The sequence below is a fragment of the Oncorhynchus mykiss genome, chromosome 5 (genome assembly GCF_013265735.2).
Source record: "Oncorhynchus mykiss isolate Arlee chromosome 5, USDA_OmykA_1.1, whole genome shotgun sequence".
NCBI classification, from domain to species: domain Eukaryota; kingdom Metazoa; phylum Chordata; class Actinopteri; order Salmoniformes; family Salmonidae; genus Oncorhynchus; species Oncorhynchus mykiss.
Genome location: NC_048569.1, coordinates 32,777,909 through 32,804,325, shown reverse-complemented (window position 1 = coordinate 32,804,325; position 26,417 = coordinate 32,777,909). Strand labels below are relative to the sequence as shown.

Here is a 26,417-nt window from a genome sequence, read left to right as displayed (position 1 = left end):
CTGTATTCCAGGACCTAGCAGTGTAGCTTCCACCTTGAAAACAAGTACTTCACTTCATCAAAGTATGTAAAGTGCTGAATCCCTTATTTCTCTCACAAGAAAACAATAAATACCTCAAGGTTATACTTTGTTTTCCTTTTCCCCACTACTTTTACGACCGCAAAGGAATTATTACCTTGTTTGCTCCGATCCCATCCAGTCAAGAAAACACATGTTACCTAGCAAAACCTACCTCAGTACAAAGTATAGAAACAAAGTACTACACCGCTCATTCCTCTCAGAAAACAACAAAATAGCACAAGGGGACACAACATCCCTTTTCCCTTTCATTATATTAAAGTGATTAACACTCCCTCCACGTTCACTCTAGAAAACATAAAAATGTACTGCTAGACTAGGCTGTAACAGCATAATGTAAGATATAGCCTTAACTGGTCTTTAGCAGAATCACAATAACATAAGTAGCCTCCTTGCCTGAACACTGTTCGATATACCTCCTTGGAGGCAACTGGAAACAAATCAAAGGCAAATCAGCTGTTAGATCTCTAGGGGAAAACACATTGGTACTGTAAGTGTGCTGTGCTTATAGTCACACCTAAATATATGTTTTCATCATTGATACAGTAAAAAAAAAATTTAAAAAATAACTCCCTAATGTACAGACAAGACACTTGTCTGGAAATGCTGAAGACACAATCACAAGACATATGTTTCAAACAAATGACTGTTTCACAATTACAGCCTTCAAACCATAGACAATTGGTGGACAAAGCAACCCTAGAAGTAGGCTTAGCCTATGTGGTGACTACAACAAAGCCCAGTTAGGGCTAGTATCACAGTCTGTCTGTTCCTTCACTTCTCACACCAAAGGCATTCGGACAGGAAGTAAACACTTGGAGGGAGAACACAGCCCAGCCCATTATTTTCCTCAGGACTTCCTGTGGGAAGTGGAGTCCCGCCAGTGTACAAGAGGCTGTGGGCAGGTCAAAGGTTTAAAAAAATGAGGCGTTTCCACCCGCAGGAGGCTCGGCACTGGACAATGGAACTTGTGATCACCTCACCCCGGATGAAAGAGATATCGAACAGAGCTCAACTAGATGCAGTGGTATATAACCAACGTCTAATAAAAACACTATTTTGCCACGGATGCAAACAAAGCCAAAACGATTCCAAGATATTCGGGTGGAAATAACAATGATCTTTGGGGCAACTCGACTTGAGTGGAATGACTTATTGTACAAAAACAAGTCTAGTTTGGCGAGAATTTAACTACTAGCACCACAGGATGTGCCTCTAAGCAACATCTCTCAGCTTGAAATGCAATCAAAGAGTTGTTTCCTATTGGAATCAAAAGACAAAGAGGTTGTTAAAATACATAATTACACAACCTCCAGACCTGATTTTATTATCTGTCTCTTCATACAAAATGCAGTCTTCTCTACGAGGTTAGACTTTATGATTTGTAAATAAGACTAATAAAGATAAAAGCACATTCCAGAACAATAGCAGTGTGGCAGTAGGTGGCAGAGGTGGCAGAGGGGGATTTTTTTGTTGAATGACTGAGAAGGTCACTTCTGAGGACAAAAAAAAAAACATTCTATTCCAAAATGCATGAAAATGTAATTATTCCTTTGACACTCATCAGAAAATCAAGGACAGTTTCATTTGATCCCAATAACGTCACCAGCCAATTCTAAATTAACCCCCAAAATGATTTAGCTAGTGTAACGTTACTGTATCTTATATAAAACAATGATTACAGACATCTATTAATAGGGTTGCGTCATAGTTGGGTTAGCTGACAACGTAACGAAAATGATGTGCGCGCTTCCATGGGGCAGAAGTCAGTGTGTTGTTGTGATTCTGGATGGACAGATTTCTAGCAAGAATGACAAGAAACTGCCAAGTGGGGAATCATAAGTGGCTCGTTTAAGCTAATTTCATCTTGTTCTTGATATGTCGTGTTTTGACTGATTTCATGTCAATGCTAATATGGCTAACATTTGCTAGCTAGCTAACCAACAACTGTAACGATGTATCAGTCAGACAACAAGTGCTCATTGTGCAAATGTATATGTTTTCAATAAACATTGAAGATGAAATACAGCTTACATGTTGTCAACAATCTAAGCCAACCTGGTCTGTTTTGCCGCATAGTTGCGAACACATCGGTTTTGTTGCTAAACAACCAACCAGTCATTAGAGATAGTGTTAGAGGACGCAACGCTGTATCTGTTCCATTATGGCGTCAGTGAGAGCATGGGCAGCGCCATTGAGACCATCTCCATTTTGAAGTAGTCAATTCTTTCTTCTACTGCTTTTATGAGTTGGTAAACAAACTGAAAGGGTGCATACTGCCACCTGGAGTGTGTTCTTTGAACAGATATAAAGCCAAGGTTGGTGATTTACTTCCAAACTGCAGTTATGGAATGTTTACTCAAGGGAATAATTTATTGACTGATCCCTCCTGATGACCTGGATAGAATTATGTGATCCTTCCTTAACCCATAGGAAGTCTCACCCAGTTGACTACTTCAAAATGGTGAAAGTCCTCAATTGGCGCTGCCCATACTAAAACTGGCTTTTGGACACTAGAGTTCTCCATCTATCTCAATGGGTTGGCTACCCTTCCAGGATTACAAGCTAGCTATACCTTGGAAGTTTCTCTGACGATCTGTTGACAATCTGAGGAAGATATGTAACTTGTTGTAACTTGTCACTCTGATCTTAAAAGTGCATCTCAGCAGAAATGTAAAAGCAAATGTTTTAATTTGTTATTTTTTTGTGCTGGCAACAATCTAGAATTTTATTCAGCAGCAGTGGCAATAGCGCTGTGTCCGACCACAATTGTAGCGTCCCTCTTGGCTTCAGTGACAATTTTCAGTTTTAAAGCTAATTTCCGCCAATACACATTTTTCCAAGGCTTATTCCATATTTCTATGCTTTCTGAGAGACACAAACATTATAACAAAATCAATTGGGGCACCATGCCATGCCATTTTATTTTAAATTGTCCCCGAATGTCTAGTTTTGATTAATATAGGGAAACACATTTGCAAATTTCAGTGTCTGCCCAAACATAGGCGTACGACCTTGAAAGGGGTACAAATCCTTGTATGAACAGCAGCCATTTACAAAATGGGCAATGGACTCCATTACATTTGACTCATCTAGAATACAAAATGGATCATGGTTTGCAAGGACGTCAGAGGACAAAAATCAGTTAACCACCTAAATGAGGAACTCAATTTAACCTTGTGCAATACCCTAGATGCAGTTGCACCCCTAAAAACTAAAAACATTTGTCATAAGAAACTAGATCCCTGGTATACAGAAAATACCCGAGCTCTGAAGCAAGCTTCCAGAAAATTGGAACGGAAATGGCGCCACACCAAACTGGAAGTCTTCCAACTAGCTTGGAAAGACAGTACCGTGCAGTATCGAAGAGCCCTCACTGCTGCTCGATCATCCTATTTTTCAAACTTAATTCAGGAAAATAAGAACAATCTGAAATGTATTTTTGATACTGTGGCAAAGCTAACTAAAAAGCAGCGTTCCCCAAGAGAGGATGGCTTTCACTTCAGCAGTAATAAATTCATTAACTTCTTTGAGGAAAAGATCATGATCATTAGAAAGCAAATTACGGACTCCTCTTTAAATCTGCGTATTCCTCCAAAGGTCAGTTGTCCTGAGTCTGCACAACTCTGCCAGGACCTAGGATCAAGTGAGACACTCAAGTCTTTTAGTACTATATCTCTTGACACAATGATGAAAATAATCATGGCCTCTAAACCTTCAAGCTGCATACTGGACCCTATTCCAACTAAACTACTGAAAGAGCTGCTTCCTGTGCGTCTCTCTATCCACCGGATGTGTACCAAACTCACTAAAAGTGGCAGTAATAATGCCCCTCTTGAAAAAGCCAAACTTTGACCCAGAAAATATAAAAAACTATCGGCCTATATCGAATCTTCCATTCCTCTCAAAATGTTTTGAAAAAGCTGTTGCGCAGCAACTCACTGCCTTCCTGAAGACAAACAATGTATACAAAATGCTTCAGTCTGGTTTTAGACCCCATCATAGCACTGAGACTGCACTTGTGAAGGTGGTAAATTACCTTTTAATGGCGTCAGACTGAGGCTCTGCATCTGTACTCATGCTCCTAGACCTTAGTGCTGTTTTTGATACCATTGATCACCACATTCTTTTGGAGAGATTGGAAACCAAATTGGTCTACGCGGACAAGTTCTGATCTGGTTTAGATCTTATCTGTTGGAAAGATATCAGTTTGTCTCTGTGAATGGTTTGTCCTCTGACAAATCAACTGTAAATTTCGGTGTTCCTCAAGGTTCCGTTTTAGGACCTCTGTTTTCGCTATATATTTTACCTCTTGGGGATGTCATTCAAAAACATAAAGTTAACTTTCACTGCTATGCGGATCACCCACAGCCGTACATTTCAATGAAATATGGTGAAGCCCCAAAATTGCCCTAGCTAGAAGCCTGTGTTTCAGACATAAGGAAGTGGATGGCTGCAAACTTTCTACTTTTAAACTCGGACAAAACAGAGATGCTTGTTCTAGGTCCCAAGAAACAAAGAGATCTTCTGTTGAATCTGATAATTCATCTTGATGGTTGTACAGTTGTTTCAAATAAAACTGTGAAGGACCTCGGCGTTACTCTGGACCCTGATCTCTCTTTTGAACGAACATATCAAGGCTGTTTCAAGGACAGCTTTTTTCCATCTACGTAACATTGCAAAAATCAGAAACTTTCCGTCCAAAAATTATGCAGAAAAATTCATTACTGCAATGCTCTACTTTCCGGCTACCCGGATAAAGCACTAAATAAACTTCAGTTAGTGCTAAATACGGCTGCTAGAATCCTGACTAGAACAAAAAAATGTGATCATATTACTCCAGTGCTAGCCTCCCTACACTGGCTTCCCGTTAAGGCAAGGGCGGATTTCAAGGTTTTACTGCTAACTTACAAAGCATTACATGGGCTTGCTCCTACCTATCTTTCCAATTTGGTCCTGCCGTACATACCTACACGTACGCTACGGTCACAAAATGCAGGCCTCCCAATTGTCCCTAGAATTTCTAAGCAAACAGCTGGAGGCAGGGCTTTCTCCTATAGAGCTCAATTTTTATGGAATGGTCTGCCTACCGATGTGAGAGACGCAGACTTGGTCTCAACCTTTAAATCTTTACTGAAGACTCATCTCTTCAGTAGGTCATATGATTGAGTGTAGTCTGGCCCAGGAGTGTGAAGGTGAACGGAAATGCTCTGGAGCAACGAACCGCCCTTGCTGTCTCTGCCTGGCCGGTTCCCCTCTCTCCACTGGGATTCTCTGCCTCTAATGCTATTACAGGGGCTGAGTCACTGGCTTACTGGTCCTCTTCCATGCCGTCCCTAGGAGGGGTGCGTCACTTGAGTGGGTTGAGTCACTGACGTGATCTTCCTGTCTGGGTTGGCGCCCCCTCTTGGGTTGTGCCGTGGCGGAGATCTTTGTGGGCTATACTCGGCCTTATCTCAGGATGGTAAGTTGGTGGTTGAAGATATCCCTCTAGTGGTGTGGGGGCTGTGCTTTGGAAAAGAGGGTGGGGTTATATCCTGCCTGTTTGGCCCTGTCTGGGGGTATCATCGGATGGGGCCACAGTGTCTACTGACCCCTCCTGTCTCAGACTCCAGTATTTATGCTGCAGTAGTTTATGTGTCTGGGGGCAAGGGTCAGTCTGTTATATCTGGAGTACTTCTCCTGTCTTATTCGGTGTCCTGTGTGAATTTAAATATGCTCCCTCTAATTCTCTCTCTCTTTCTTTCTCTCTCTCAGAGGACCTGAGCCCTAGGATCATGCCTCAGGACTACCTGGCATGATGACTCCTTGCTGTCCCCAGTCCACCTGGCCGTGCTGCTGCTCCAGTTTCAACTGTTCTGCCTGCAACCCTGACATGTTCACTGGACGTGCTACCTGTCCCAGACCTGCTGTTTTCAACTCTCTAGAAACAGCAGGAGCGGTAGAGACTCTTAGTGATCGGCTATGAAACGCCAGCTGACATTTACTTCTGAGGTGCTGACTTGTTGCACCCTCAACAACTACTGTGATTATTATTATTTGACCATGCTGGTCATTTATGAACATTTGAACATCTTGGCCATGTTCTGTTATAATCTCCACCCGGCACAGCCAGAAGAGGACTGGCCGCCCCTCATAGCCTGGTTCCTCTCAAGGTTTCTTCCTAGGTTTTGACCTTTCTAGGGAGTTTTTCCTAGCCACCGTGCTTCTACACCTGCATTGCTTGCTGTTTGGGGTTTTAGGCTGGGTTTCTGTACAGCACTCAGCTGATGTAAGAAGGGCTATATAAATACATTTGATTTGCAGGGTACCAGAGTGCTATACTATATTTTGTTGGTAGAACTTGCAGCCTCACCTTAACAGTGAAGGTGAGAATGTCCTCGCCAATGGCATTATTCTGGTACATGGAATGGGAGACAGAGTGGTCAGCACAGTCCAGAGCAGCGAGTTTCCCCTGCAGCCCCAGGCCAGTGTTGCAGTAGCTGCATCTGTCTGATACCAAGAAGTGTTTTCCTGGATGTAGGATGAGATGTTCCATCATGGGTGACAGAAGCCTCCACAATAACACACACACACACACACACACACAAACACACACACACACACACACACACACACACACACACTGCTCCATTACAGAGACTTATGCGCAGAGCTGTACCAAGAAAAAACATAATTATAGAATTAGTTTTTTTACTCTCCTGTTAATGTTCTCACTGAGTAGCTTTAGAGATTTTATCATTTCATTTCTATAAATAGCCCGGTTTGTTTTGACTGGTGGAAAGAAAGAGAGGAGAGAAAGAGGGAGGAACGGAGAAAACAGGCTCAAATTGTGGTTTTGCAGCTTAATACACTGAAAGGTGAATTATCTCCCTCTCCTCACTCTCAAGCCTCATTTCCAATTGTTAAATGCTCCAGGTCCATACCGCGGTCACTGTAATAACCATTTGAATAACACAAAAAATAAATAACTGTACGAATGCCCAGCCATCCCATTTTCAGTCAGCTATTTGTAATCTATTTATAAATGTTTTGATGGTTATTTTATTTTCATGACGTCTCCATCCATAACTGGCAGTTACAGGGTTATACAGTACTTGTGCAGCCCTAATTGGCAGTGGATCTACCCTCTCTCTCAGAGAGAAATGAGAAATGGAGTGAGAAAGTCCACGTGTGAGTGAGTATAGGAGATACAAAAGTGTGTATGTGTGTTTCTGATTCCAAAAGTGCATATATGTGTGATTGTGTGTTTCTGAATGTGTGCCTATGTGAAAGTATGTGAATTTGTAAATCTATAAGTGTCGGTGTGCGTGTGCACGTATATAGAACACGTGTGTGTGTGCGTGCACATGAACATGCATATTTTCATTGGTGTGTGTGTGATTCTCAGTGTTCCTCTCTCTGGGGCCCTGGTACTTCACTCTAATTACCTGCTAAAGACCTAAAGAAGGGAGTTAATGAGGGCTCCCCCAGTAAATGAATGATTTCAATTAGGTACATTGAGGTAAGGGCCCCAGTCAGTCCTGCTGCTCCAGGATATTGCAACTTCAGACTGACAAGGGTCATTATTCAGGGGAAACCTTGGTTAACTTCCCTACTTTCAGCCTTGTACATATAGTTTCAAACCTTATTCAAATACGTCACAGAAATACAGTAAGAGTCCTTCAGAGTAATTTAAAGTGGAATTGTTTGAGAGAGATGGAATTTAAATGAATTGGCTGAAATGTGTTAATGTAGTTTGTCAGAGTTAAACTAGTTATTAGTGGCAAGGAGTTGGTTAATGTGCAGATTTCTATGGCAGTCTTGAACCCTAAAGTTAAACTGATGACAAAGACAGAAGAACAAAGACTAACCGTGAATCAAATCTTTATCAAACATAGTTAAAATAACTCTATGAACATTAATATACTGTATGACAAAAATAAATATATACTTAACAACCATAAAAATGCCTATGGCTGGTGTTCAGATGAAGCCTTACTTTGATAAGTAAGAGGTTCACTCTGGTAAATATTAAGTACAGAATATAAAATTGTCTCTTGATTCTCCTTTAAAATGACATGGTGTCTCTTTCAAAGCGCTGGATTGACCACATTTTAGGAGCAGCTGCACTGGAAAAGCTTACAACAGGTTTTCCAGGACTAGCTAATAAACACTCTGGGCTTCAATAGAACACCTGTATCGTTCATCATATATTTTGCTGATATTGGTCTTTAATGGTTGCTGTCGCTAGTTCATTGGCTGCTGTCACTAGTTCGTTGGCTGCTGTCGCTAGTTCGTTGGCTGCTGTCGCTAGTTCGTTGGCTTCTGTCGCTAGTTCGTTGGCTGCTGTCGCTAGTTCGTTGGCTGCTGTCGCTAGATCGTTGGCTGCTGACGCTAGTTCGTTGGCTGCTGACGCTAGTTCGTTGGCTGCTGCCGCTAGTTCGTTGGCTGCTGCCGCTAGTTCGTTGGCTGCTGTCGCTAGTTTGTTGGCTGCTGCCGCTAGTTCGTTGATTGCCTAAATAGCACACTACATGTTGAGGGCTTTTGCAGTTCAAGACCATGCCTTTCGGGCTTTGCAACGTACCAGCAGACTTTGAACGCCGATAATGGAGAAGATGCACTGCACACCGCCACAGAACTAGAACAGAGTCAGTGCTGGGTCTATGTCTGTACTAAGAAGGATGCCTTTGCCATCTGGGGTGGCTCTAGCCCTTCTTATCATAAGAATATGCCTATGGTGAGAGGGAATGGAGGATGAGAGCTATGAAGGAGAACCACTTAAGCAAGTAATTAGCAACAAGCACATGGCCATATCTGACTGAGCAGCACGGGAACATTATGCATGGAGCTCGAGCACTATCACCACGACGACACACCTCTGGTGCGCTGGCACTGGCTTTTTGCGTTTTTCTGGTCAGTCACGTGAACCCTAAGGAAACAGTGATCTATACTAGAAGTCGACCGATTATGATTTTTCAACGCCGATACCGGTTATTGGAGGACCAAAAAAAGCCTATACCGATTAATTGGTCGATTAAAAAAATAAATTATAATGACAATTACAACAATACTGAATGAACACTTATTTTAACATAATATAATACATCAATAAAATAAATGTAGCCTCAAGTAAATAATGAAACATGTTCAATTTGGTTAAAATAATGCAAAAACAAAGTGTTGGAGAAGAAAGTAAAAGTGCAATATGTGCTATGTAAGAAAGCTAACGTTTCAGTTGCTCAGAACATGAGAACATATGAAAACTGGTGGTTCCTTTTAACATGAGTCTTCAATATTCCCAGGTAAGAAGTTTTAGGTTGTAGTTATTATATGAAGTGCTGTTTGAATGAATGTTTACGCGCCTGCTTCTGCCTACCACCGCTCAGTCAGATACTTGTATGCTCAGTCAGATTATATAGCAGGACACGATAGATAATATCTAGTTATATCATCAACCATGTGTAGTTAACTAGTGATTATGGTTGATTGTTTTTTATAAGATAAGTTTAATGCTAGCTAGCAACTTACCTTGGCTTACTGCATTCGCGTAACAGGTCATTATTGCGTTGGACTTGTTAACTGTAAGGTTCAAAGATTGAATCCCCCGAGCTGACAAGGTGAAAATCTGTCATTCTGCCAATGAACAAGGCAGTTAACCCACCGTTCCTAGGCCGTCATTGAAAAGAAGAATGTGTTCTTAACTGACTTGCCTAGTTAAATAAAGGTCTATATATATATATATATATATATATATATATATATATATATATATATATATATATATATATATATATATATATATATATATATATTTTACATCGGCAAATCGGAGCCCAAAATACCGATTTCCGATTGGTATGAAAACTTGAAATCGGCCCTGATTAATCGGCCATTCCGATTAATCGGTCGACCTCTAATCTATACCCACTGTATATGTTCCGTATAAAGCAGTGGTGGAGTCCATGCTCTCTCTTTCTCTCCATGTACACGAATGGATATGATGCATAGCACAAATAACCCCTGACTATTTCTGTGTGATGGATGACGTATCTCCACATACAGCCCTTTGATGTTTGTACAGAGTAGGAAAATATTAGCATGAAACAACCTCTGTGATCAAGGCTACCAGGGAGAAACAGAGCTCATTAAACTACTGTTAAGAAAAACAGCCTGTTATAAAGTTACTGATACCTTGGTCAAATATATAGGCCTAGAGCAGGAGGGTAGCTCTCCAGGAACAGGGTTGGAGGGAAAACCTACAGGAAGGAACAGGGTTGGAGGGAAAACCTACAGGACAGTAGCACTCCAGAAACAAGGTTGGAGAGCCGGGCCTAGAGACTGAACACTAAAGTGTTTCACTATGCAGACTATTCCACAAGGGAACATAAAACCACAACACCTACTATCAATGATTAATTGTATTGTTTTTATTGTACCTTTATTTAACTAGGCAAGTCAGTTAAGAACAAATTCTTATTTACAATGACGGCCTACCCCGGCCAAACTCTCCCCTAATCCGGACAACGCTTGGCCCAATTGTGCGCCGCCCTATGCGCCACTCGGGATCCTAACATTATGTAGGTCTAGTTCATAATGTTATTAAACTAACTTTAATCAAAATGTAGATGAAAATGTGTCACTTGAACAAAATGTGTCACTTGAACAATAAACGTCAGAGACTGTTGAATTATAGCACTCAATGTTGTCTCAATCAATATGCTCCCTCACTTCCCATAATGAATTCAGAAATGTAACAACTTCATAAATATGTGACAGGACATTTGAAAGAGACCATCAAGTATACAGAGGGGACCTATCATTAAATATGAGGATAAATAAAATTAAAAAGTGCCAGGGTAATTCATTCCTGCACTGGGTCATTGTTCTGGTTTACTCTACCTACCAGGAGAAGCTCGTAAATTCTACCTGCAGCCCCTGCTTCTCTCTTGTTTTCAGTTGGCGGAGTTAGAAGACCAATTCAGAGGGGCCGGAAATCAAGGTTGCGTACCAACCGGTGGAGGCACAGAGACTATATTCGTGCAGCCTTCGTGTCCGGTGTGATGTCGTCTCTTCCAAATCCTCCCCGCATCGATCGAGTGCCTCGACCGTAGTTCATGATGCTCTACGCTCCACTGTAGTACATCAGCGGCGCAAACGATGACTGAATGCTACATTTACAATACTACGGCTGTTAAGTCACTGATAGATCCAGTCTGCTTTCCCTCACTATAAATTGAAGGTAAAGGGCTTCTAAAACATCTGCCCAGACAATATATGTTTTTCTAGTTGATGTGAGGGTAGTGAAAAAATAAAACGACATGGGAGACGGGCTGTCTTTGATGGTCTAAGTACAGTTCATCTGATAAGGAAGCGTGTGCTTTCCCTGTTTAGGTTCAGAGTATGCGCTCGTGCATGCAGGAATGTGATTTTCTGAAGATCCTAGTTTGGAAAAAGCCAGCGTTGTGTTTGAATTGGCTGGTGGTTCTGGGGAATCGCCTAAGGCCCTGAACATTGCTTTACCAGAGCTGCAGGGTTAGTAACTGAACATTGCTTTACCAGAGCTGCAGGGTTAGTAACTGAACATTGCTTTACCAGAGCTGCAGGGTTAGTAACTGAACATTGCTTTACCAGAGCTGCAGGGTTAGTAACTGAACATTGCTTTACCAGAGCTGCAGGTTTAGTGACTGAACATTGCTTTACCAGAGCTGCAGGGTTAGTGACTGAACATTGCTTTACCAGAGCTGCAGGGTTAGTAACTGAACATTGCTTTACCAGAGCTGCAGGGTTAGTAACTGAACATTGCTTTACCAGAGCTGCAGGGTTAGTAACTGAACATTGCTTTACCAGAGCTGCAGGGTTAGTAACTGAACATTGCTTTACCAGAGCTGCAGGGTTAGTAACTGAACATTGCTTTACCAGAGCTGCAGGGTTAGTGACTGAACATTGCTTTACCAGAGCTGCAGGGTTAGTGACTGAACATTGCTTTACCAGAGCTACAGGGTTAGTGACTGAACATTGCTTTACCAGAGCTGCAGGGTTAGTGACTGAACATTGCTTTACCAGAGCTGCAGGGTTAGTGACTGAACATTGCTTTACCAGAGCTGCAGGGTTAGTAACTGAACATTGCTTTACCAGAGCTGCAGGGTTAGTAACTGAACATTGCTTTACCAGAGCTGCAGGGTTAGTAACTGAACATTGCTTTACCAGAGCTGCAGGGTAAGTGACTGAACATTGCTTTACCAGAGCTGCAGGGTTAGTGACTGAACATTGCTTTACCAGAGCTGCAGGGTTAGGGACTGAACATTGCTTTACCAGAGCTGCAGGGTAAGTGACTGAACATTGCTTTACCAGAGCTGCAGGGTTAGTAACTGAACATTGCTTTACCAGAGCTGCAGGGTTAGTGACTGAACATTGCTTTACCAGAGCTGCAGGGTTAGTAACTGAGCATTGCTTTACCAGAGCTGCAGGGTTAGTAACTGAACATTGCTTTACCAGAGCTGCAGGGTAAGTGACTGAACATTGCTTTACCAGAGCTGCAGGGTTAGTGACTGAACATTGCTTTACCAGAGCTGCAGGGTTAGTGACTGAACATTGCTTTACCAGAGCTGCAGGGTAAGTGACTGAACATTGCTTTACCAGAGCTGCAGGGTTAGTGACTGAACATTGCTTTACCAGAGCTGCAGGGTTAGTGACTGAACATTGCTTTACCAGAGCTGCAGGGTTAGTAACTGAACATTGCTTTACCAGAGCTGCAGGGTTAGTAACTGAACATTGCTTTACCAGAGCTGCAGGGTAAGTGACTGAACATTTCTTTACCAGAGCTGCAGGGTAAGTGACTGAACATTGCTTTACCAGAGCTGCAGGGTTAGTGACTGAACATTGCTTTACCAGAGCGGCAGGGTTAGTGACTGAACATTGCTTTACCAGAGCTGCAGGGTAAGTCAAGAGCTGCAGGGTAAGTCAGGGGAAGAAGTAAAAGTGTCAACACGTTCATGCATAATGTTCTCTCTAGCCCCTGCTCTGTCCCTAAAGAGCTCGAACACACATTGTTGGTTACGAAAACTGAACTCTGTCTACTCACTCTCTCTCCCCCGCTCACCCCATCTCGCCATTGAAATTGGCTGCAGGCAAGGCATGACAAAGTATCCATAGGATTGAAACATACCTACAGTGCCTATAGAAAGTCTACACCTCCTTTGGATTTCTTCTCATTTTATTGTGTTACAGAGTGGGATTAAAATGGATTTGTCATTTGTTGTCAACGATCTACACAAAATACTATTGTCAGAGTGACATTTTTGAAAGATTTATGAAAAATAACACACTAGTATGCCTTGATTAGATAAGTCAATATATGTTAGTAACACTTTTGGCAGCAATTACAGCTGCGAGTCTTCATGGGTAAGTCACATGATAGGTTTGCACACCTGTATTATGAAATCATTTACCCATTATTCTTTTCAAAATTCCTCAAACTCTGTCAAGGTGTTAGGGGTCGTGGCTGACAGCAATAGATTTTCAAGCAGATTTAAGTAAAAACTGTAACTTGGCCACTCAGGAACATTCAATGTTGTCTTGGTAAGCAACTCCAGTGTAGATTTGTCTTTGTTTTTGTAGGTTATTTTCCTGGTGAAACGTGAATTCCTCTCCCAGTGTCTGGTGTAAAGCAGACTGAAGCAGGTTGACCTCTAGGATTTTGCTTGTGCTTAGCTGCATCCTATTTATTTGAAATCCTGAAAAGCTCCCCAGTCTTTGCCGATGTCAAGCATAACCACACCATGATGCAGCCCCCACCATGTTTGAAAATAAGGCAATTACACTGTGATGTGTTGTGTTTAACCCAAACATAAGGCTTTGAATTTAAGCTACATTTTTGCTGTGCTATTTTTTGCAGTATTACTTTAGTGCCTTCAGAAAGTATTCTCATCCCTTGCCTTTTTCACCATTTTCTTGTGTTACACCCTGAATTTAAAAAGGATTACATTTAGATTTTGTGTCACTGCCCTACACAATTAATTAAAAATGTAAACTTGAGTCATTATTCAACCCCTTTGTTATGGCAAGACAAAATAAAGTTCAGGAGTAAAAATGTGCTTAACAATGTGCAAGGCATGTCATATAAGTCATATAATAAGTTGCATGGACTCACTCTGTGTGCAATAGTGTTTACCATGAATTTTAACTTTAATGACTACCTCATCTCTGTACCCCACATATACAATTATCTGTAAGGTCCCTCAGTCAAGCAGTGACTTTCAAACACAGAATCAAAACACAAAGACCAGGGAGGCATGCCAATGCCTCGCAAAGAAGGGCACCTATTGGTAGATGGGTAAAAAAAAAAAAAAAAAAAAAGCAGACATTGAATATCCCTTTGAGCATGGTGAAGTTATTCATTACACTTTGGATGGTGTATCAATCCACCCAGTCATTACAAAGATACAGGCATCCTTCCTAACTCAACTGCCGGAGAGGAAGGAAACCACACAGGGATTTCATCATGAGGACAATGGTGACTTTAAAACAGTTAGAGTTAATGGCTGTGATAGGAGAAAACTGAGGATGGATCAACATTGTAGTTACTCCACAATACTAACCTAAATGACAGAGTAAACAGATGGAAGCCTGTACAGAATAAAAATATTCTAACACATCCTGTTTGCAATTAGGCACTAAAGTAAAGCTGAAAATGTGGCAAAATTATAAACTTTATGTCCCTAATACAAAGCGTTATGTTTGGGGCAAACCAAACATAACATCACTGAGTACCGCTCTTCATATTTTGAAGTATGGTGATGGCTACATCAACGTTATGGGTATGCTTGTCATCGGAAAGGACTAGGGAGTTTTTTAGGATTTAAAAAAACAGAAAACAATAAGCACAGGAAAAATCCTAGAGAAGAACCTGGTTCAGTCTGCTTTCCAACAGATACTGGGTGACAAATTAATCTTTCAGCAGGATATCATAAAACAACAATCTAAACCACAAGAACAAATATACGCTGGAGTTGCTTACCAAGATGACATTGAATGTTCCTGAGTGGCCTAGTTACAGTTCTGACTTAAATCGTCTTGAAAATATATGGTAAGACTTGAACATGGCAGTCTACCATTAACCAACAACCAACTTGACAGAGCTTGAAGAATTTTTACAAATGTTGTAAAAATCCAGGTGTGAAAAGCTCTTAGAGACTTGCTCAGAAAGACTCACAGCTGTAATCGCTGCCAAAGGCGATCCTAACATGTATTGACTCAGGGGTGTGAATACTTACACTACCGTTCAAAAGTTTGGGGTCACTTAGAAATGTCCTTGTTTTTGAAAGAAAAGCACATTTTTCATCCATTAAAATAACATCAAATTGATCAGACATACAGTGTAGACACTGTTAATGTTGTAAATGACTATTGTAGCTGGAAACGGCTGATTTTTAATGGAATATCTACAGAGGCCCATTATCAGCAACCATCACTGCTGTGTTCCAATGGCACGTTGTGTTACTACTTCAAGGTCTCAGAGCGAGTGACGTCACCGATTGAAATGCTATTAGCGCGCACCTTGCTAACTAGCTAGCCATCGGTTACACCAGCCTAATCTCGGGAGTTGGTAGGCTTGAAGTCATAAACAGCTCAATGCTTGAAGCACAGCGAAGAGCTGCTGGCAAACACACAAAAGTGCTGTTTGAATGAATGCTTACGAGCCTGCTGCTGCCTACCACCGCTCAGTCAGACTGCTCTATCAAATATCAAATCATAGACTTAATTATAACATAATAACACACAGAAATACGAGCCTTAGGTCATTAATATGGTCAAATCCGGAAACTATATTTTCAAAACAAAACGTTTATCCTTTCAGTGAAATACAGAACCGTTACATATTTTTCCTGACGGGTGGCATCCCTATGTCTAAATATTTATGTTACATTGCACAACCTTCAATGTTATGTCATAATTATGTACAATTCTAGCAAATTAATTACGGTCTTTCTTAGGAAGAAATGGTCTTCACACAGTTCGCAACGAGCCAGGCAGCCCAAACTGCTGCATATACCCAGACTCTGCTTGCACAGAACGCAAGAGAAGTGACACAATTTCCCTAGTTAAAATAAATTCATGTTAGCAGGCAATATTAACTAAATACGCAGGTTTAAAAATATATACTTGTGTATTGATTTTAAGAAAGGCATTGATGTTTATGGTTAGGTACACATTGGTGCAACGACAAATGCGCTTGTTAAATCATCACCCGTTTGGCGAAGTAGGCTGTGATTCGATGAGAAATTAATAGGCATTGCATCGATTATATGCAACGCAGGACAAGCTAGATAAACTAGTAATATCAACCATGTGTAGTTAACTAGTGATTATGTTAAGATTGATTGTTTTTTATAAGATACGTTTAATGCTAGCTAGCAACTTACCTTGGCTTCTTGCTGCACTCGCGTAACAGGGAGTCAGCCTGCCACTCAGGCTCCCTGTGGAGCGCAATGTAATCGGCCACAATCGGTGTCCAAAAATGCCGTTTACCGATTGTTATGAAAAAGTGAAATCGGCCCTAATTAATCAGCCATTCTGATTAATCGGACGACTTCTACTCGTAATTTAACAATTTCATTTGTATTTACAGATGGCATACAAGTTTGTATGAGGTAGGGGTGCCTTCCAATCAAACCTTGCTTAGGGCCCCCAAAAGGCTAGGGCCGGCCCTGCATATAGAGACATGTAGACTTAGGGGCCCTGGGCCACTTGAGGCACTCAACAATGCACCTCTACACAGAGCCTCACTTCCTGTATCTTCAGAAACAGATGGCCATTGTGACTTTCTGGGAGATTTAACCGTTCTCATCTGTGGACGATGTGAGGGTAGAAGGGAAAGGGGCCATAAAGACCTTGAAACTGAAAGAAACACTTCTGTAGAAGAGCTTACACTAACAGTCAGAGCTTGCTTACTATCCCGCTCGAAAGCCCTTGGAAAACAAACAGCTTGTTTTACAGAGTCAGAAGGACAGAGACAGAGAAAAAGAGGGAGCGAGTGCTGATTTGGTAGCTATCTGGTCTTCTATTTTCACTGTGGGAGCATAACATACCCGAGGCACTTCGCCTACATTTTCCTACCCCTTCTCTTCCTCCCTTTTGAGAGGTATTTCGCCTGAACCTAACTCTCTCCCACCTGGATTTAATATGCTGCAAGCAGGGGGGGACTGCGGGGAGAGAGAAATGGGTAGAGGACTAGTCCAGATGAGTCTGAGCCATGAGCTGGAGGGGCACAAGTGTTTACAGAGGGACGAAAGACAGACAGCTCTGACTGAAACCTTCCAAGCGAGTTGGCTGTCATTTCTGGATTATAAGAAAGGAGTCCTACTTCTTGGCCAAACCTTGAAATAACCTAGAAATGGGTGACAAGAGAATTTCACAGAAACCCTAACGACACTAGTAACCACTTCCAAACCAAACCTTTAAGACAAAGTAAGAGAAAACTCAGATCCAACCCTTTTCAAATGAACAACTACCTCTTACACAGTGGACCTGAAAGACCTAAGAGGCAAGCCTCCAAGCAAGACATTAGACAGTTTTGATGTGGCCACTTGTACAGAAATGTGCAGTCTTACCTCGCCCCCTTCGATCCCCAATTTTCCGACTGTTCCGGAAGAGTTCATGACTTCCCCAAACTCTCAAAAGATATTAAGATTCCAGAGCTCTCTCTCCGACAGAAATGCGATGAAAGAAAAACGCAGTCCCTTAGTCCCTTGTCTTCAGATGCATGTAGTCTCCAGTGCCGCTGGCTGCTGTGGCAAACCACCTTCATTCAGAAAAATCCCACACTGTGATCAGAATGAACACACACGCAGCATACACGCAAAAACCAAAAGGTGTACACAAACCCGCTCGCGTTCAGAAGTGCACAGTCACACACACCGGCACATGTTCCATGATCCGTTATCAGTTAAGTCATTAGCGCTCCTGCTGCCCCTCAGGAGAACCGTTCCCGAGTGTAACCAAGGAAAACTGATGGAGTCTCTCTTGGCTGGCTCGCCTTTTCCCTGCCGCTCCCCCGTCATCTCCACGCGCTGCCGCCACCCGGGGCCAGGCTCAGTGCGTCTGTGTATGTGTGTGTAGCGGGCAGCGTTCCCCAGTGTGTTATCGTCTCTGCTGCTCGACTGTCTGTCGGATTCCAGTCTACGAGCAGTTGTTCCTCCTTATCCCCCTCTCCTCTTGTTCTCTCCACCTCCTCTCTTCGATATGGATTCAAGTTTTAGCAGCACCCCCTTCTCATTCCTTCAGTCGGTCTGTGCCACTCCCAGACCTCTCTCTCTCTCTGAAACTCAGACAAGCACTCACACCAAAGAGTGCCGCGGCACTAATGGTATGTTCAACAGAGTGCATGCTCTCTCCCTCTCTCCCTCCCTCCCTGAGCTCTAGAAATGGCAGCATTCCAGAACTTTCCCTCATCTCCACTCTTGGAGAATGTTAAAACAATTAAAGTGCACTTCTGGCATTGTGGCTCCTCTCGTAGACTTAATTATAGTGTGTAGGGTACGCTAATAGACCAGTTCATTAGCAGCCCATTCAGGCCTTATTAAATATGAACAGATTGGAGCACTTCATTAATATATTGATGACTGGGGTTTAGAGCAACCAGTAATGAACGTTTGACTACATGGATCAACGCAATATTTGTTAGCCGATAAGACTAGCTAATTCAGAAAGGTTAGATTATGTTGGTAATGGGAAAGACAGTCACATAAGGATTTGAAAAAATGGGTAGTACGACCACCTCTTGCTCGGCACTTTGAATGGAACATAGAATAAACCCCTCCCCCTATTGATATTGGTTTGATTTTTGATATGACATGTTGAGATGTGACCGGAAGCCACATTAGGGGAACGACCAAGGTGTCAAGGAGACCACATAGCAAAGTAGCATATACACACACACACACAAAGATGTGGATGGACACAACAACACAAGCAGCTATTTCAGACATGCTCACACATACACACACAGATACACACACAAACTCAGCAAAAAAAGAAACATCCCTTTTTCAGGACCCTGTCTTTCAAAGATAATTCCAAATAACTTGTAAAGGGTTTAAACACTGTTTCCCATGCTTGATCAATGAACTATAAACAATTCATGAACATGCACCTGTGGAACGGTCGTTAGGACACTAACAGCTTACAGACGGCGATTAAGGTCACAGTTATTCAAACTTAGGTCAGTAAAGAGGCCTTTCTACTGACTCTGAAAAACACCAAAAGAAAGATCAGGATCCCTGCTCATCTGCGCAAATGTGCCTTAGGCATGCTGCAAGGCGGCATGAGGATTGCAGATGTGGCCAGGGCAATAAATTGCAATGTCCGTACTGTGACCTAAGACAGCGCTACAGGTAGACAGGACGGACAGCTGATCATCCTCACAGTGGCAGACCACGTGTAACAACACCTGCACAGGATCAGTACATCCGAACATCACACGTGCGGGACAGGTACAGGATGGCAAAAACAACTGCCCGAGTTACACCAGGAACGCACAATCCCTCCATTAGTGCTCAGACTGTCCACAACAGGCTGAGAGAGGCTGGAAGGCAGGTCCTCACCAGACACCACCGGCAACAACGTCGCCAATGGGCACAAACCCACCGTCGCTGAACCAGACAGGACTGGCAAAAAGTGCTCTTCACTGACGAGTCGCGGTTGTCTCATCAGGGGTGATGGTCGGATTTGCGTTATCGTCGAAGGAATGAGTGTTACACCGAGACCTGTACTCTGGAGCGGGATCGATTTAGAGGTGGAGGGTTCGTCATGGTCTGGGGCGGTATGTCACATCATCGGACTGAGCTTCTTGTCATTGCAGGGAATCTCAACGCTGTGCGTTACAGGGAGGAAATCCTCCTCCCTCATGTGGTACCCTTCCCGCAGGCTCATCCTGACATGAACCTCCAGCATGACAATGCCACCAACCATACTGCTCATTCTGTGCTTGACAGGAATGTCAGTGTTCTGCCATGGCCAGCGAAGAGCCCGGATGTCAATCCCATTGAGCACGTCTGGGACCTGTTGGATCGGAGGGGAGGGCTAAGGCCATTCCCCCCAGAAATGTCCGGGAACTTGCAGGTGCCTTGGTGAAAGAGTGGGGTAACGTCTCACAGAAAGAACTGGCAAATCTGGTGCAGTCCATGAGGAGGAGATGCACTGCAGTACTTAATGCAGCTGGTGGCCACACCAGATACTGACTGTTACTTTGATTTTGACCCCCCCTTTCTTCAAGTACACATTATTCCATTTATGTTAGTCACATTTCTGTAGAACTTGTTCAGTTTATGTCTCAGTTTGTTGAATATTGTTATGTTCATACAAATATTTACACGTGTTAAGTTTTCTGAAAATAAGCATATTTGACAGTGAGAGGACGTTTCTTTTAGAGGGGGTGTTTCAGCGTTTGGGTGATCCTGACCTTTAAGCTCAGCTACAAATCATGCTGCTCCCCAAGCTGGACACTGCTCATCAGAATGCAAACACACAAAGAGCAGAATAAAGAGGGGAAACGCACAGCCAGGCACCTGCTGGCATATGCCCCTAATTAGAAGTCTTCCTTACTTGCCATGCAAATTGGAACATGTAAACTCACAATGCCCTGACCACTGAATTCACATTCAATAGTAAGGCTTCAAGGCAAGCGAGTCGTAATACTTCAACCTACCACCCTATAGCCCAAGGCTCCCCCTAGCTTCATCCAAAATTAATATTTCATTGTAAATGTAATTAATTCCCACCCTAATGTCTTCTCTCATCCATTTCACTAGGGGGTAAAAAAAAGAAATACATTAAAAGAACTGTGCTGAAACAAGTTCAACTACCATTCCCAGTTGATATTCTAAGTGAACAATATTACAATAAATTTAAAAGAATTCTAACAGCAGGAGGCAATTGAGAAGATGAGAGCCGTAGCAGAAGACAAAAAGTTGAACCTTTTCTGACTCTGCACTCGGAGTAGTATATCAGAGGTGCTGCTGGACTACGTTTAGACAGTACTGCTCTGGCCTTGCAAAAACACCTGCATGCATCATTTATGAAGCTGGACTTACGGTACATTGGGAGCTGGTTCACTTTCTAATTGAGTGACTCAAAGAAATGGAATGGAGCAGGAAGTCTAGTCTGTCTCCCTCTCTCCCTGACCAGTGAACATTAAACGAGAACAATGATATGGAGAATAGACACCTTCTTTACTCAAGACTTTTCTTTTTTCTAAGAGGTTTTCTAGGATGATAGAAAAGTAATTAGACAGCAAGATAAAAAGTAATTTGGCTGTTACTAGTAGTGGAAGAAAGCTCAAATAACCATCACTACACAACAGGGAAATAAAATCTCCCAGATCAATGTAAAGTAATACAGCACGGCATACATGTACACAAATCATACTGCTATAGACTGAAATACACATTAATATAAAATAACATAGGCCTCAATAGAAAGTGATTCTCCAAACAGATTAAAATGAAGATCGACAGCATGTTTCCCATCAAATCCACACAGCAGTCTAAAACGTCCAACAATCTCACCCACCTAGATATCCAAGTCCCAACAGTTACCCTTTGCAGTGGTCTCTGGTCTCGAGCTAAGTCCACTCCAACCTGGCAAATCAGCTCTAGGCTATAGGGCCGACACGGCCTAAAGCGACTTTCCCCACAGAAATACCACCCATCTCTTTCATCCTGCCCAGCCTTGCTTACCTCATCACCAACGTACAGTCCTCTCAACAGCCCTCCAACATCAACATGTTAGTCCAAAAGAGCTATATAAAAAGACAAGCTAGGCTAACACATTACGTCTAACACCTTGTTAGCGACCAACACAGAGCTTGGAGGACACAGTGACTGTGCATTGCAGTGGTGCTGGCTGGGAGGATGTATCAGGAGACTCGATTATGCTTTTCTGGGCACTTTTCCAAGGGGGAGAGAAAAGAGGAGTGGCACAGGGAAAGGGACAGTGTCAGTGCCACAGTGAAACCCAACTTGACTGTGTGTCAAATCAAATCTGCTGCGGGGCAGATAGCGATAGAGCTATCCTAGCTAGCACACAGGGGGGCTATGTATTGAGGGCATATATAGCAGCTAGCCTAGCACACAGGGGGGCTATGGGTTGAGGGCAGATAGCGATAGAGTTAGCCTAGCTAGCACACAGGGGGCTATGGGTTTAGCGCTAGCCAGAGTTACAGACGCTAATCCAAACAGTGGCAGCTAGCCCCCAAAGAGGGAGGACTGGCTCACGGCCAGCCTGGTGGTGTCATTCTTTCTCTACCTGCTGAGTGAAAGGCCTTTAATCACATTGTCTGATCTATAGAAAAACAACTCCCACCAAAGCAGGAAATAGGCATAATACTGTTATAAGACTGACATAACACCTGTCACAACTGGTTATGACATCCTCAACTGGTCACAAAGATTAATTGTGCAATTTTGACCAGCAGTTAGGCACACATTGGGCGGGGCTAAATCTATGGGATGCGGCATGGAGAGAGAGGACTCAAGTAGCGAAATAAACTATAAAAATGGACGTTACACGGCTATCACATTTAACAAACCAAACATTCAAATACCGCTATAGAAAGTAAAGTACAAACCCAAAATTGTCCGTGCATCAATACCGGTATATCATAAATACGGTTTACCACCCAGCCCTAAGGCCCATTGTTGTGCCATTCATTCGCAGCAATACCCTCATGTTTCAGCATGATAATGCATGGCGCCATGTCGCAAGGACCTGTACACAATTCCTGGAAGCTGAAAATGTCCCAGTTCTTCCACGGCCTGAATACTCACCAGACATGTCACCCATTGAGCATGTTTGGGATGCTCTGGATCGACGTGTACAACAGTCTGTTCCAGTTCCCACCAATATCCAGCAACTTCGCAGAGCCATTGAAGAGGAGTGAGACAACATTCCACAATCAACAGCCTGATCAACTTTATGCGAAGGAGATGTGTTGCGCTGCATGAGGCAAATGGTGGTCCACCAGACACTGACTAGTTTTCTGATCCACACTCCTACCTTTTTTTTGTAAAGGTACTTGTGACCAACAGATGCATATCTGTAATCCCAGTCACGTGAAATCCATAGATTAGAGCCTAATGAATTGACTTAAATTGACTGATTTATTTATATGAACTGTACCTCAGTAAAAGCGCTGAAATTGTTGCATGTTGCATTTATATTTTTGTTCAGTGTATATTGGTGCCATTTAGCAGCCTGTGTGTGTCTAGATTCATATTGGTTAAGCTATGTAGAAACCTAGGCTATGCTCTTTCGGTTAGGCTCTTTGGGAGCACGGTAATTGATGGGGGAGCAGGCTTTGTAAGACCAGGAGCCAAACTAGCTCACAACTTACAAGACACAGGTCATGAACCAAGGCTGGTATGGTAAAGGGATATCCTGCTATGTGTAAGTGTTGTGTGTACCTCCAGAGGCAGAAGAAGAAGCAGAAGGCTCTGTCTGGATGCACATTCCTTTCTGGATCACTCCCTTGGTGACTGCGTGTACATCATCCAGCTCTTCCTTCTCTACCTACCACTCTTCCTCCTTTCCTCTCTTCTCTCATCCTCTTCCTCCAAACATCACTCACTTCTCTTCCTCTGGTGAAACACTGTTCCCTCATAAGCTACTGCAATATCGAAGAGAGCGACATGTGCTGGCTCATTTTGTCAAAATAAATGTCCTCCTCCCTAAATCCATCAGATACTGCATGCATCTGTTAACCTTTTTACAGTCATGGGAATTGGCCTACAGTGCCTTGCGAAAGTATTCGGCCCGCTTGAACTTTGCGACCTTTTGCCACATTTCAGGCTTCAAACATAAAGATATAAAACTGTATTTTTTTGTGAAGAATCAACAACAAGTGGGACACAATCATGAAGTGGAACGACATTTATTAGATATTTCAAACTTTTTTAACAATTCAAAAACTGAAAAATTGGGTGTGCAAAATGATTCAGCCCCTTTACTTTCAGTGCAGCAAACTCTCTCCAGAAGTTCAGTGAGGATCTCTGAATGATCCAATGTTGACCTAAATGACTAATGATGATAAATACAATCCACCTGTGTGTAATCAAGTCTCCGTATAAATGCACCTGCACTGTGATAGTCTCAGAGGTCCGTTAAAAGCGCAGAGAGCATCATGACGAACAAGGAACACACCAGGCAGGTCCGAGATACTGTTGTGAAGAAGTTTAAAGCTGGATTTGAATACAAAAAGATTTCCCAAGCTTTAAACATTCCAAGGAGCACTGTGCAAGCGATAATATTGAAATGGAAGGAGTATCAGACCACTGCAAATCTACCAAGACCTGGCCGTCCCTCTAAACTTTCAGCTCATACAAGGAGAAGACTGATCAGAGATGCAGCCAAGAGGCCCATGATCACTCTGGATGAACTGCAGAGATCTACAGCTGAGGTGGGAGACTCTGTCCATAGGACAACAATCAGTCGTATATTGCACAAATCTGGCCTTTATGGAAGAGTGGCAAGAAGAAAGCCATTTCTTAAAGACATCCATAAAAAGTGTTGTTTAAAGTTTGCCACAAGCCACCTGGGAGACACACCAAACATGTGGAAGAAGGTGCTCTGGTCAGATGAAACCAAAATTGAACTTTTTGGCAACAATGCAAAATGTTATGTTTGGCGTAAAAGCAACACAGCTGAACACACCATCCCCACTGTCAAACATGGTGGTGGCAGCATCATGGTTTGGGCCTGCTTTTCTTCAGCAGGGACGGGGAAGATGGTTAAAATTGATGGGAAGATGGATGGAGCCAAATACAGGACCATTCAGGAAGAAAACCTGATGGAGTCTGCAAAAGACCTGAGACTGGGACGGAGATTTGTCTTCCAACAAGACAATGATCCAAAACATAAAGCAAAATCTACAATGGAATGGTTCAAAAATAAGCATATCCAGGTGTTAGAATGGCCAAGTCAAAGTCCAGACCTGAATCCAATCGAGAATCTGTGGAAAGAACTGAAAACTGCTGTTCACAAATGCTCTCCATCCAACCTCACTGAGCTCGAGCTGTTTTGCAAGGAGGAATGGGAAAAAATGTCAGTCTCTCGATGTGCAAAACTGATAGAGACAAACCCCAAGCGACTTACAGCTGTAATCGCAGCAAAAGGTGGCGCTACAAAGTATTAACTTAAGGGGGCTGAATAATTTTGCACGCCCAATTTTTCAGTTTTTGATTTGTTAAAAAAGTTTGAAATATCCAATAAATGTCGTTCCACTTCATGATTGTGTCCCACTTGTTGTTGATTCTTCACAAAAAAATACAGTTTTATATCTTTATGTTTTAAGCCTGAAATGTGGCAAAAGGTTGCAAAGTTCAAGGGGGCCGAATACTTTTGCAAGGCACTGTATATCAACTGGCTAAATTGAAATGTTTCTTACAGAATAAATATGAAAAGCATATGCATAACCATAGTAGCAATTGAAAGGGAACATTTTGGAGATGATGGGGAAATTATTAGACCAAAGGTGAGGACACAACATTTCACCTGACAAGACTGAATCTAAAAAAGAAACAGTTGATGTGATGTTCATTTTATATTTACAGTACTTTCGCAGCATTTGTTTATAACGAAATCTGAACATACTCTGGATACAATTAGTAACATGATAAGAGTATTCCTGGAGAATATTGGATAGGTACAACATAAGACAAAAAAATGATAAAAGTTTGAGTGAGAGGACTAACTGGTGTCTCCAATTGGCCACATACACCTCTCCAAAGTGTGCACAGTTCCTAAGTCATTTCAATGCACTTTTATGACTCAAAGAAGTCTTCAACTCTTGTAGTTGTTTTGTTCGCAATCCAAAAACAGTCCATTATAAATCGCAATCTGGGTCAGATCCTAATTTTGGTGCACATAGAAAGGAGTTATGAGTGCATACAAGAACATCTGCCATGGCAAATGTTCTTCACAATAGACAAACATTGTGTTTAGAACAACCCAGGGTATGATTTAATCTTGTAACTGTGCATCAAACATAGTGATCATAAACGTTGACACTGTATATGACAGTCATTTTATGATATGGAAATGTGAAGTCCACATTTGGACTCAGGTGTTTGGTTTGCTTGTATGACATCAAAGCTGTAATTATTATAATCCTCAACGTCTCATTTTTCTAAATACACAAGAGTCCTCTTAATTTTCAGCATTTCCCTCACTCAGACGACAAAACATTTGCAAAAGATGCCCAATTAGCAGGAGAGATGGAGGCAAATTCTTGTCGTGCACGGTGCTCAAGTTCAGAATGTCTCTACTGTGAGAAGAATGTCAAAACCTGTGAGGCGCAGAGCCTG

General features: G+C 42.4%; 1 protein-coding gene across 4 annotated transcripts in view; it reads right to left on the bottom strand.

Moving 5' to 3' along the window:
- Positions 1 to 26,417, bottom strand: part of LOC110523629 (colorectal mutant cancer protein) — a 121,919-nt gene that overhangs the window by 79,774 nt on the left and 15,728 nt on the right. The window contains exon 1 of one of the 4 annotated variants that reach the window (XM_036977299.1): positions 17,670 to 17,929. The exons of the other annotated variants lie outside the window; for them this stretch is intronic. Coding sequence (XP_036833194.1) covers positions 17,670 to 17,717 — 48 coding nt within the window. The 5' untranslated portion in view covers positions 17,718 to 17,929. Of the gene's footprint in view, positions 1 to 17,669; positions 17,930 to 26,417 lie in introns of those variants that run through there. 4 annotated transcript variants of the gene reach the window in all.